Here is a 14,101-nt window from a genome sequence, read left to right on the forward strand (position 1 = left end):
TGAAACATTTTTTTCCACTGGTATTTAGAATTCTATTGTATAGTGATCAAACTTACTTAGCCCTAAGCACTTTATTTAAATGATTTTATTCAATCCTCATAATAACGTTGTGGGGCAGGTTGAAGAAGCTGAGATTTGGTTAGATGAAGTAACTTGCCCAAAGCCAGACAGAAATTAAGTGTAAAGGCAAGGCTTTAAACCCAGGTTTGTCTGATTACAGGACCCATGTCCTTTCTGCTCACAAGCCACCTCACCAAGATTCCTTCAAGGGGTAATGGCAATATAAGTTGATCTAACCTTTGTTGAATACTTATTATTTAGGAAGTACTTTGAGTATATTCTGATTTACTGCTAACAATAGTCCTCTGAAGTGGGTGTTATTAAACTTCCTGTGCTTCTGTTAAATAGGTTGACACTGGCATTGAGATACCTTACTATATTTATAATTTAGTGTCTCCTCAGACTCACTTGTATTACTACATAGAGCTCTTCTTAAAGATAGAATTTCTAGGCTCACTGCAGCCCCACTGCCTTTTTTTTTTTTTTTTTTTTTTTTTTAGAAGCTGAAGCAGGGAGCTCCCATCCTCTGGTTCACTCCCCAGTTGCCCACAACAGGTGGGTCTAGGCCAGGTTGAAGCTGGGAGCCTAGAACCTAATCTAGGTTTCCTAAATGGGTGGCAAAGGCCCAAGGGTGACAGAGAAGGGAAGAAAAAGAGATCTTCCATCTGTTGGTTCACAACAGGCAGGCTGGACCAGGCTGAAGCTAGGAGCCTGGAACTCCATTCAGGTTTCCCACTTGGGTGGCAGGGTCCCAAGCACTTAGACCATCTGCTGCTGCTTTCCCAGGCCCATTGGCAGGGAGCTTGATCAGAGGTGAACAGCCAGGATTCAGATGGCACACTGATACAGGATGCCAGTGTTGCAAGCGGCAGCTTAGTCCACTGCATCACAATACCATCCCGTCCGTGAGCTTTTTGAAATCCTCTCATGCTTGGTGATGACTTCTAAATCTCTGTGCCCAGAAATGAACACTCTCTGGAATTCCTGCTTTCTATATATAATTGCATATTGGAGATCTTCATGTGGATTTCAAATAAGCCTTTCAAAGTTAAAAAATGGGACTTTCAAAGTTAACCTTGCAAATAAAGAACCTTTAATTAGGGTCCACATTGTGGTGCAGTGGGTTAAGCCACCGCCTACAGTGCTAGCATCCCATCATGTGTCCTGGTTCGAGTCCCAGCTGTTCCACTTCAGTCCCACTCCCTGGTAATGTCCCTGGGAGGGCTCCTGGCTTTGGCTTCAGCTTGGCCCAGCCCTGGACATTGTGCCCATTTGGGGAGTGAACCAGCAGATGGAAGATCTCTCACCTCTCTCTGTGTCTCTCCTTTTCTTTCTAACTCTGCCTTTCAAATAAATAAATCTTAAAAAAAAAAAAAAAAAAAAAAAAAAAAAAAAAAAAAAAAACACTTCATTAGTACCACCATATCTGCTTCCCCCCGTCTTCTTCATGGTGTTAGTGTTAGTAAGGTGCCCTGCCATCACCTACCTAGTTATCCAGGTTCTTTTTTGACCTGCCCTCCACATGTAATCCATTAACAAGTCCTGTTTACTCCTCTTCTAAATACGTCCTGAATCTAGTCACTTCTTTCCAGGTTCATTATTGTAATCCAAGCTTACTTACAATAGCTTTTTTTTTTTTTAAACAATTTGTAGATTTATGTGAAAGGGAGTTAAGGAACATTAGCAGAGAGCTGGATTGGAAGTGGAACAGCCTGGACTTGAACCAGCGCCCATATGGGATGTTGGTGCCGCAGGTGGTGGCCTTACTCACTACTCCACATCATCAGCCCTACAATAGCTTTTTTTTTTTTTTTTAAGATTTATTTATTTGAAGACAGAGTCACAGAGAAGCAGAGGCAGAGAGAGAGGGAGAGGAAGGTTGATCTTCCATCCGCTGGTTCACTCCCCAGATGGCCACAATAGCCAGAGCTGCGCCGATCCAAAGCCAGGAGTCAGGAGCTTCTTTTGGGTCTCCCACGCAGGTGCAGGGGCCCAAGCACTTGGACCATCTTCTACTGCTTTCCCAGGCCACAGCAGAGAGTTGGATTGGAAGTGGAGCAGCCGGGACTCAAACTGGCGCCTTTATGGGGTGCAGGCGGCGACTTTACTCACTATGCCACAGCGCCAGCCCCTACAATAGCCTTTTAATTGGTCACTGTTTTCACCCTTGTCCTCCCTATCATGTATTCTCCATACCACAGCCAGAGTTTTCTTTTGTTAAGCATAAATCAGATTTTCCCATCCTCTCTCTCGAAACTGTTTCCAGAATACTTGGAGTGAATGGCAAGCTGTTTCTATTGCCTGCCAAACCCATGTATGCTGACTTCACTTTCTATCCTTCTCCCCTGTATCAGCTGTACTGGTCTCCTCTGTGTTACTGTTTCCATGTGGAACATCCTGCCCTGATTTTCAAATGCTTAAGTACTAACCTGTTTTTTACATCTTAGCAAATACATCAGTTTCTCAGTCATCTCTCCTAGCTGTCCAGTCTGATACAGCTGTCCAGTCACATATGTTAATTCTGTGTCCATTCTGTGTTAATTCTCTGTGAAGGACACATCATTGTACTTCTTATATCTGTGTTTCTTTCTCACTAGAGTGTAAGCTACCTGAGAGCAGAATCTTGTCTTTCTTATTTTCATTCGTTGACTGAATTGGTTGAAAGTTTGTCCAGAGTACTCACAGGGAGCCATCAGAATAACATACTCCTAATTGTACCTATATAAAACTTAATATTGTTATCATTTAGCATTAAGTAAGTTACTGAATATTGGGCTAATTTTTGTTAGTGTGAAGCCTTTCCTATTAATATCTCAGAAGACAGACCCTTGTTTATAATAAACACATCAGTGATTAGGCACATGTTGTGACTTAGTTTTCTTAATTTGTCACAAGGGAGAATGTTGTTAACTCTAATCCGTGACTTCAAAAGATTGTACAAACTTTAGGCTACTCCTATCCTTGTTGCTTTTAATTACATGTTTATTTGACTATATTTACAGGTGACCATCCACGGCAAGATAGCATGGACTTCAGTAATGAATGGGGTGATCCCTCAAACTGTCGATGTGGAGATAGACTAAAGCCACTAGAGCGGAGAGCTGCACGCCAGCACCAGCGATGTCTAGCACATTCTTTGGTTGGGACTCCCAATTATATTGCACCTGAAGTATTGCTACGAACAGGTGAACTACTTAGTCTTTCTATAAAAATCTCATAGGCCTGTAGGCAGCTTAAAACTTATACCAGAATATGTCTTTATTATAAAGGTATAAACTTTATTATGTAAAGTAGTGATTTAATGTTAAATTTGATTATATTAATTCTGAGCAATTTTGGGGGGAGTGCTTCTGAACAGCTATGTAATTTTGTTATCTTGTTTTAGGATATACACAGTTATGTGATTGGTGGAGTGTTGGTGTTATTCTCTTTGAAATGCTAGTGGGACAACCTCCTTTCTTGGCACAAACACCATTAGAAACACAAATGAAGGTAAGGTATAGAGTCTGTATCAAAAGAATTGCCACAAAGTCCCTATGCCACAGACCTTTATTATTAACACAGATTGAGAGTCCCTTATCTGGAATGGTTGGGACTAGAAGTGGTTTTGGATTTTGAATTTTTTCAGATTTTGGAATATTTGCATATACAGTACATAAGGAGATATCTTGGAGGTGGGATCCAACACTAAATAGGAAATTAATTTCTATTTCATATATACCTAATATACATAGCCTAAAAGTAATTTTATATACTATTTTTGGTGTTCCTGCATTTTGATTACAGTCTATCACATTAGTTGTAAAATTTTCTACTTGTGTGATTTCAACACTCAAAAAGTTTCAGATTTGGTGCACTTCAGATTTTGGAATTTTGGATTAGGGATCTTAATCTACATTTCCTTTAAAGCATCTTAACCTGGAATTATAGAATGAAGTCATTTTACTCATAAAATTCTCTAGTGTCTTTGAAGATTTATTCCAGTTTACTTCTGGTCACTGTCTCCTGACTTTTTCTTCCATGTACATTCTAGCTGTAAACTATCAACAGATGTCTCCATCTCTACTTAAAAATTGCTTTGGCACTTAAATGAGAAGTTACTCATCATTTTGACTACACGTTGTCTCATTTAAAATCGTTTAGTGGTTCCTTTTCTGTGCATTAAAGTCAAAATAGGAATGGTCTACTTCGTTCTCTCTCATCTTCCACAACCACCTTTCCCCGCTCCCCCACCCACACTGTTCAGAAGCCTGGTTAACTCCTGATCATTCGCAGTCATTCTGTGAGAGGGTCCTGAGATAACATCCATAACCACCTCAGTCAGTGCATTTAAAACTACTTTTTATAGAATTCTTTATAGTATTTGTCTCAAAATGTATTTTCATGTTAGTATATTGTGTACATATGTATATGCTAAGGGACTTCAAAGAGTTCATGGAAAAGGGAATGAAAAGGTAAGTTTATTTTGGTGTAAGAAAACTCTGAAATCCGTATGTAGTATTTTTCACATATTCATTTTCCCTGAACTTTTTGAAGACTATATGCATGTGCATGTGTTTGAAATTGAATGCGTCCTCCCTAAGGCTGAGAAAAGACAAGAGATGTCCATTCTCAGTAGCTATATGTTCTGGAAATCTTAGCCCATTCAGCACAATAACAAAAGCAAGTAAAAGGCATACAGATTGGAAAGGAAGGAGTACAAACTTCTGTTTACGCATGACATAGTTTCCCAGGGAATCTACAAAAAAAGTCACAGATTAAATGAGTTCATCAAGATTCTACAAGGCCGGCGCCGCGGCTCACTAGGCTAATCCTCCGCCTTGCGGCGCTGGCACACCGGGTTCTAGTCCCGGTCGGGGCGCTGGATTCTGTCCCGGTTGCCCCTCTTCCAGGCCAGCTCTCTGCTGTGGCCAGGGAGTGCAGTGGAGGATGGCCCAAGTGCTTGGGCCCTGCACCCCATGGGAGACCAGGATAAGTACCTGGCTCCTGCCATCAGATCAGTGTGGTGCGCCAGCCACAGCGCGCCGGCCGCGGCGGCCATTGGAGGGTGAACCAACGGCAAAAGGAAGACCTTTCTCTCTCTCTCTCTCTCTCTCACTGTCCACTCTGCCTGTCCAAAAAAAAAAAGATTCTACAATATAAAATAACATAAAGATTAATTATATTTCTGTATTCAACCAATAAACAACTGGATACTGAAATTTAAAAGTAATATCATTCACAACAACTCCTCCAAAATAAATTCTTAGATGTAAATCTCATAGATTTAATAGCAAGACCTGCATACTAAAAGCTGCAGATGCTGCCAAAAGAAGTCAAAGAGCTAATGACTGGAGATGCATATGTGTTCATTTATTGCAAAACTGTAGTAAAGCTATCAATTTTCCCCAAATTATAAATTATCTATTTAATTCATTTCTAATTAAATCCCAGCAGAATTGGTTTGTAAATATAGATGAGCCAATTCTAAAATTCACATGGATGGATAAAGGACCTAGAATAGCAAAAATGAATTTTTTTAAAGATATATTTATTTCATTTGAAAAAGTTACAGAGAAGAGACAGAAAGATCTTCTGTCCACTCCCCAAGTGGCTACAATGGCCAGAACTGGATCAGGCTGAAGCCAGTAGACAGGAGCTTCATCCAGGCCTCCCACGTGGCTAATAGGGTCCCAAATACTTGGGCTATCCTCTGCTGCTTTTCCCAGGCCATTAACAGGGAGCTGGATCAGAAGTGGAGCATCCAGGACATGAACTGGCGCCTATATGGGATGCTGTCAACACCAGCCTCCAAAAAGAAATTCTTTTTTCTTTTATTGTATTTTATTTATTTGACAGAGTTAGACAGTGAGAGAGACAGAGAAAGGTCTTCCTTCGTTTGGTTCACCCCCAAAATGGCCGCCACAGCCGGCGCTGCGCCGATCCAAAGCCAGGAGCCAGGTGCTTCTTCCTAGTTTCCCATGCGGGTGCAGGGGCCCAAGCACTTGGGCCATCCTCCACTGCCCTCCCGGACCACAGCAGAGAGTTGGACTGGAAGAGGAGCAACCGGGACTAGAACCCGGCGCCCATGTGGGATGCTGGTGCCAGAGGCGGAGGATTAACCAAGTGAGCCATGGCGCCAGCCCCCAAAAATAAATTCTTAAAGGACAAAATTGGAAGAGTCAACCACCTGATTTTTCTTTAAGATTTTATTTATTCATTTGAGAAGTAGAGTTAGAGAGGTAGAGACAGAGAAAAAGGTCTTCCATTCACTGGTTCACTCCCCATATAGCTGCAATGGCTGGCGAAGAGCCAATATGAAGCCAGGAGCCAACAGCTTCTTCCAGGTCTCCCATGCAGGTGTAGGGGCCCAAGCACTTGGGCCATCTTCTACTGCTTTCCCAGGCCAGAGCAGAGAGCTGGATTGGAAGCGAACAGTCAAGACATGAACCAGCACCCATATGGATGCTGGCGCTGCAGGTGGAGGCTTAGCCTACCAAGCCACGTTTTTGGCCCCTCAACTACCTGATTTTAAAGCTTACTATGAAATGCTATTATCCAGGCCGGCGCTACGGCTCACTAAGCTAATCCTCTGCCTGCGGCGCCAGCACTCCGAGTTCTAGTCCCTGTTGGGGTGCCAGGTTCTGTCCCGGTTGCTCCTCTTCCAGTCCAGCTCTCTGCTGTGGCCCGGGAAGGCAGTGGAGGATGGTCTAAGTCCTTGGGCCCTGTACCTGCATGGGAGGAAGCACCTGGCTCCTGGCTTCGGATCGGCGCAGCACGCCGGCCGTAGCAGCCATTTGGGGGGTGAACCAACAGAAGGAAGACCTGTCTCTCTGTCTCAGTGTCTAACTATGCTGTCAAAAAAGAAAAGAAAGAAAGAAATGCTATTATCCAGATAGTGTGTTACTGACAAAAGTTTACACACAGAGATCAGTAAAGTCGAATAGGGAGTTCTCACATAGGCTAACACCAGTATATCCACTTGATCTTTGGCAGAAGTGCAAATGGAGAAAAGATAGTATTTTTTTTTCTTAAAGATTTATTTATTTATTTGAAGGTCAGAGTTACACTGAGAGAGGAGAGGCAGAGAGAGAGAGAGAGAAGGAGGTCTTCCACCTAATGGTTCACTCCCCAGTTGGCTGTAACGTCCGGAGCTGAGCTGATCTGAAGCCAGGAGCCAGGAGCCTCTTCCAGGTCTCCCACGTGGGTACAGGGGCTCAAAGACTTGGGCCATCTTCTTCTTTCGCAGTCCACAGCAGAGAGCTGGATCGGAAGTGGAGCAGCCAAGTCTTGAATCGGTACCCATATCGGATGCCGGCACTGCAGGCCAGGGTGTTAACCTGCTGTGCCACAGCACCAGTTCCAGAAATGATAGTTTTCAACAAATGATGTGGAGTAATTGATCAGCTGTAAAAAAAAAAAAAAAAAAAAGGAACTTCAACTGTCCTAACACCTCAGATGGATCATACATGTAGTGATAACACTTAAAACTGTAATTCACTTAGAAGAAAACATAGAAAATCCTGGGGGCCAGCGCTGTGGCACAGCGGGTTAACACCCTGGCCTGAAGCGCCGGCTTCCCATATGGGTGCCGGTTCTAGTACCGGCTGCTCCACTTCCAATCCAGCTCTCTGTTGTGGCCCGGGAGGGCAGTGGAAGATGGCCCAAGTTCTTGGACCCCTGCACCCACTTGGGAAGCCTGGAGGAGGCTGCTGGCTCCTGGCTTCGGATCGGCACAGCTCCAGCTGTTGCAGCCATCTCAGGAGTGAACCAGCGAATGGAAGACCTCTCTATCTCTACCTCTCTCTGTAGCTCTGTCTTTCCAATAAATAAAATAAATCTTTAAAAAAAAAAAGAAAACATAGAAAAATCCTTGTGACTTACAGTTAGGAGAGTAATTCTTAGAAATTATGTTAGGGGGCTGGCACTGTGATATAGTTGGTTAAACTGCTTCCTGCAGCACCAGCATCCCATATGGACACCGATTTTAGTCCTGGCTGTTCCAATCCAGTTCCCTGCTAACATGCCTGGGAAAGCAGTGAAAGATGGCTCAAGTACCCAGGTGGGAGTTGTAGATAAAGCTCCTGGCTCCTGGCTCCTGGCTCCTGGCTCCTTGCTCTTGTTGCCATTTGGTGGGTGAACCAGCAGATGCAAGGTCTCTCTCTCTCAATCTTTGTCTCTCACTCTCCCCTCTCTCTGTGTTTCTGATTTTCAAATAAAAAATAAAATCTTAAAAATTCTAAAAATTGCTTATTTGAAAGGCAAAAAGACAGAGGTTGAGAGAGAAATTCAGAGATTAAGGGGTTGGCATGGTGGTACAGTGGGTTAAGCAGCTGTTTGCATTGCTGTCATCCCAGTCCACTGACTGTTTTTTCATTCTTCTCCGGTAGAATGAAAATTCTTAATTTTGATGATGTCCAATATATAATTTTTCTTTTGTGGATCATGATTTTGACATAATTTTTTAAAGATTTATTTATTGGGGCTGGTGCTGAGGCATAGTAAGTTAGGCATCTGCCTACGGTGCCGGTATCCCACATGGGCACCAGTTCAAGTCCCGGCTGCTCCAGTTCTGATCCACCTCCCTACTGATGGCCTGAGAAGGCAGTGGAGGATGGCCCATGTGCTTGGGCCCCTGCACCTGCATGGGAGATGTGGAGGAAGCTCCTGGCTCCTGGCTTTGGATTGGCCCAATTCCAGCTGTTTAGACCATTTGGGGGTTAAACCAGGGGATGGAAGACCTCTGTCTCTGTCTCTCTCTCTCTCTCTCTCTAATTCTGCCTCTCAAGTAAATAAATGAATCTTTTTTTTTTTTAAACATTCTTAACCTTCTACACCATAGTGCCAGCCCCAGCCTTTTTTTTTTTTTTTTTTCCGGCCTAGTTGTTAAGACACTAGTTAGATGCCTGCATCATAGGACAGGCATAGTGGCACAGCAGTCAAGCCGTCGTTTGGAATACCCACATCCCATATAGGGTTTGCCTGGGTTTGAGTCCCACCTCTGCTTCTAATCCAGCATCCTGCTAATGCGTGCCCTAGGAGGCAGTGGAAATGGTTCAAGCGGTTGGGTTCTTACCACCCAGTTGGGAAACCTGGATTAAGTTTCCAGCTGCTGGCTTCAGCCTGGCCTAGATCCAACCATTACAGGCATTTGGAGAGTGAACCAACAGATGGGAACATGCTTGCTTGCTCATTCATTCCCTCCCTTTGTCTCTTTGCTCTCAAATAAATAAATAACTTCGTGAAGTATTTTAGAACAGGTTTTAACACAGATTCTCTTTAATTTTCCTTCATCTGAGAATATCCTTTTTTGCTGTAGTCTGTTATCACTTAGTTATGTATGTCTTCGTCCATTTTCTGTTGATCCAACAGGATTCTCTAAACTGGGTGATGTATAAAGAAAAGTTTATTTTGACTCAGTGTTCTAGCGCCTGGGAAGGCCAAGCTCGGGTAGCTGCCTCTGGCAAGGGCTCCTGTTGCTTCATAGTAGTAACACAGTAGGAGTCAGAGAGGGAAGTGGGTGGTGCAGAAAAGACAAAACACCACAGCCTCACTTTTTAACAGCCTGCAATTGCAGGAACTAATCCAGTCCTGGAGAGGGCGCACTTACTCTCATGAGATTCTTTGTGAAGGCAGGCCAGTCCCTCATGAGCCTTTTAAAGACTTGTAACCTCTCAACATTCACTATTACAGCAGAGTCCAAACCTCAACTTGAGTTTTCGTGGAGACAAACCGTAGTCAAACTATAGCAGTATACACTTGGGGGTTTCTGTTCTTGCATCACTTTAAAATGCCCACTTCTTCTGTCCCCCATTGTTTGATGAGACATCTGTAGTTGTTCAAATCCCTTATTGATGTTTCATTTTTCTGTGACAGCTTTCAATACTTTTTCTTTAACTTTTAGTATTCTAATTATGATGTGCCTGGGCATGTATTTCTTAGGCTTTTTCCTATTTGGTATTCACTGAGCATCTTAAAATTGTAGGTTTGTATCATAACATTTGGAGAATGTTCAGCTATCATCTCTTAGAATATTTTTTCACCACACTGTTTTCTCCTGGGATTCCAGTGACAGTAAGGTTAGACCTTCTGGTATAATTACATGGATTCCTGAGATTCTGCTCATACATCTCATCCTTGTTCTCTCTGCTGTTCAGATTGCATAATTTCTACCAATCCATCTTCAATGTCACCGACTATTCTGACATCTGCATCTCCATTCTGCTATTGAACCCATCCATTGAATTTTTTGTTTTCTTTTTTAGTCGAAAATTCCATTTAGTATTTCTAATACATCACACACACACACACACACACATATTTAATTTGCGGGGCAGAGAGACAAAGAGCTCTCATTTATTTGTTCATTCTCCAAGTGCCTGCAGTGATTGGGACTGGGGCAGGGCAGAATCTAGAAATTCAGTGCCAGTTTCTTACGTGGGTGGCTGGAACCCAATTACTTGGGCTGTCACCTGCTGCACTGTAGGGTCTACATTGGTAGGAAGGTACAATTGGTGCAGGAGCCAGGAATCAAACCCAAGCACTCTGATATGGAATACAGATGTCTTAACTGCTAGGCCAAACACACACCCTTGGTATTTCTTTGTATCTTCTGTGTCTTTACTAAGACTTTCCATCTGTTAATTTCATTTCAAGAGTGTTTCCCTTATTTAGAGCATTTTTATAATGGCTAATTAAGTGTCTTTGTCAAATAATTCTAACATATGTCATCTCAATGCTAATACCTGTTGATTGGTTTTTCCTATGCGAGTTGAAATTTTCCTGGTTCTTTGCATACCAAATAATTTTGGGTAGTATCCTGGATACTTTGGGAGAATATTGACCTTGTTTTGGCAGGCATTGAACCTGGTTGGATTCAGGCCACAAGATTCATTAGACCTAGGCAGCTCATGTCAAGAGCCTCTGGTGATCACTAGTGTCATACCTAAGAGTGTTAATTGTTAAGTTAACAACAGGAATCACTGGGTACTAACTTCCCGTGGAGGAGCTCTATCATCAAAGATCGGGATTATGAGAGTTAAAAGTAAAACTTGTTTGCAAAGATTTACTTCGTTTTAATGTATTAAGTGGAGGATATTTTTTATGTCTCATAAGCTAGTTACGTCTAAGCGCATGCAAAAGACATACCATCCTTGGGTTCTTCAAAATTAATTAAGTTTATAAAAACTATATATATAAATTAAACATCAGAAAGGTTTACTTTTATTTAATTAAAAAGTACTTTTTTAACTTTTTGTAAAAATAATCCTTTTGATGTTCTATCACACAGTAGGGTAATAAGAGTTAAGAATAACATTGTATTTTTCTAAATAGCTAGAAGAAAGACTTGAATGTTCACACTACAAAGAAATCTTGAGTATATGAAGTGACAGAAGCTAATTATCCTAATTTGATCATTAAAACATATGCATGTATCAAAATACTGCATTGTACCCAATAAATATGAACAATTATTGTTTATCAGTAAATACACATAGTCAAAAAAAGATTCATTAGGATTGCAGTAACTTTCATTTCTTCTTTTTTTAAGATTTATTTATGTATTTATTTGAAAGTCAGAGTTACACAGAGAGAGAAGGAGAGGCAGAGAGGGAGAGAGAGGTCTTCCATCCGCTGGTTCACTCCCCCAATTGGCTTCAACGGTCGGTGTCACGCCAATCCGAAGCCAGGAGCCAGGAGCTTCTTCCAGATCTCCCACATGGGTGCAAGGGCCCAAGGACTTGGGCCATCTTCCACTGCTTTCCCAGGCCACACCAGAGAGCTGGATTAGAAGTGGAACAGCTGGGATTCGAACCAGCACCCATATGGGATGCCAGCACTACAAGTGACGGCTTTACCTGCTATGGCATAGCACTGGCCCCTCATTTCTTTTCTTTAAAAAAAAAAAAAAAATTTATTTCAAAGAGTTACAGAGATAGGTAGAGACAAAGAGAGAGGTCTTTCATCAGCTGGTTCACTCCCCAATTGGCCACAATGGCTGGAGCTGAGCAGATCTGAAGCCAAGAGCCAGGAACTCCTTCTGGTTCTCCCACGTGGGTGCAGGGGCCCAAGTACTTGGGCCATCCTCCCCTGCTTTCCCAGGCACATTAGCAGAGAGCTGGATCAGAAGTGGAGCAGCCAGGACTCAAACTGTGCCCAAATGGAATGCCAGCACTGCAGGCCAGGGCTTTAATCCGCTATGCCACAGCTGTTTCAACTGTTTCATTTCTATAGCCTTTGCATTGCTTAGTAGTTCTCTCTGTGGGTTGTGATCCTGTGCTTACAAGTTCAGTTCTCAAATTCTTTGAGATTCTGTAGGATCAAATCCATACAGGTACACTTTGGAGGGTAAGTCCAGCAGTTCATAAAGAACTTGATGGGGTATATTTCTCAATCTCCTCCTTCTGTGTGATGTCCCAGATACTTTCTGGTTTCCTGGGACTCCCATTTTCAGACAAGCAGCATGGCTTTTTGGGCTCATCTGCTGTATTTAATTTGCGGTTGGATTAGAAAGCTCCCGTCTGAGAGTTTGAAGCATCTACAGACTTGTATTGCTCATCAGTTGCTGCCAGGAAACAGCTTTCCCACTCCCTTAACCTGAACTCTGGAGGAGCTTCCCCTGGAGCTTTGTGCTGTGTCCCGTCCAGGTTTGCGTCTGGAAGATACTGCAGGGGAGAAATGGTGAACTTTTCCCCAGGTTCAGTAGGACTCGGGGTTCTCATCCTCCCTGATCTGCCTGTGCTGTTTACTTTTCAGGGTCTTCAAGTAGCTACTTCATGTTTTCTGTTCCACTTTTTTAGCTGCATTCAGGGGGCAAGGTTGGATAAAGTGTACCTAGGACATCTTACTCAGAACCGGAACCTCTTTGGCTGCTTTTAGGAGGTTTTTTTTTTAAGTTTTAACTTTGATTTCTAGAATTTGACCATGATATACCTAAGTTTAGTTTTCCTTAAATTTATCTTGAGGTTCACTCAGCTTTTTGAATTGTAGGTTCATGACTTTCATCAGTTTTAGGAACTCCTGGGTCATTGTTTCTTCAAAGATTTCTTTTTCTTCCTCTCTAATTGTTAAACACGTGGTATTCATCTGACAGGACATGCCTTGTTTCCTACGCATTCTTTTTTCTTCCTCCCTGTGCTTTGGTTTATGTAAGTTCTATTGATCCATCTTTGACTTAACTAGATGTTTATCTAGTGTGCCTAGTCTCTCTTTTTTTTAACCTTAAACCAAGTCCTGAATATACTTTATAATTTAAAAAATGAAAACCCTGTCCAATTGATTGTATATTTTGATTTCTTCTGTCTGAAACAAATGATGGAACTAGACATAACTATTACTATATCATGATTTTTTTTTTCTAAAAAGAACTTTTAAAATTCTGTTATTAGTTAAGGCATCTCCTTTTTCTGTCCTGGGGTAAGGCTTTCAAATGATCAGATACTAAAAAAGGTATACAAGTGGTCTTCAAAAAGCTTGTGGGAAATGTGTATAATGAAAAGACTAAAGCATGAATTTCAAAATTTTTGCACCAAAGTAAACTTATATTTTAATTGTTTTTCCATTAACTTTTTGATGCATCCCTATATTTTTGGATAGGCAGAGTTAGATAGTGAGAGAGAGAGAGACAGAGAGAAAGGTCTTCCTTCCATTGGTTCACCCCCGAAATGGCCACTACAGCTGGCGCGCTGCACTGATCCGAAGCCAGGAGCCAGGTGCTTCCTCCAGGTCTTCTATGCGGGTGCAGGGCCCAAGGACTTGGGCCATCCACCACTGCCTCGCGGGCCACAGCAGAGAGCTGGACTGGAAGAGGAGCAACCGGGACAGAATCCGATGCCCCAATCGGGACTAGAACCCGGGGTACCGGCGCCGCAGGCGGAAGATTAGCCTAGTGAGCCGCGGCACTGGCCGCATCCTTGTATTTTTCATCAGTCTACAATAGCTGATTAGTTTCTATATGAGTAAGGTAGAATGAACTCATTTATTCAGTTATTTAACAAATATTATTGACTACCATCTGACAAGTTGAGGATAATCTTCTTTAAGTTATATATAGTGTATTCTA

The 14,101-nt window shown here is 42.4% G+C and overlaps 1 protein-coding gene across 3 annotated transcripts in view; it reads left to right on the plus strand.

Moving 5' to 3' along the window:
• The window catches only part of LATS1 (large tumor suppressor kinase 1), a 61,770-nt gene that overhangs the window by 42,934 nt on the left and 4,735 nt on the right, over positions 1 to 14,101 (plus strand). For all 3 annotated transcript variants that reach the window (XM_070073424.1, XM_002722434.5, XM_070073425.1), the window contains 2 exons: positions 3,063 to 3,245; positions 3,446 to 3,552. In XM_070073424.1, coding sequence (XP_069929525.1) covers positions 3,063 to 3,245; positions 3,446 to 3,552 — 290 coding nt within the window. The remainder of the gene's footprint in view (positions 1 to 3,062; positions 3,246 to 3,445; positions 3,553 to 14,101) is intronic.

Source organism: Oryctolagus cuniculus, chromosome 5 (assembly GCF_964237555.1).
Source record: "Oryctolagus cuniculus chromosome 5, mOryCun1.1, whole genome shotgun sequence".
In the NCBI taxonomy this organism is placed as follows: Eukaryota; Metazoa; Chordata; class Mammalia; order Lagomorpha; family Leporidae; genus Oryctolagus; species Oryctolagus cuniculus.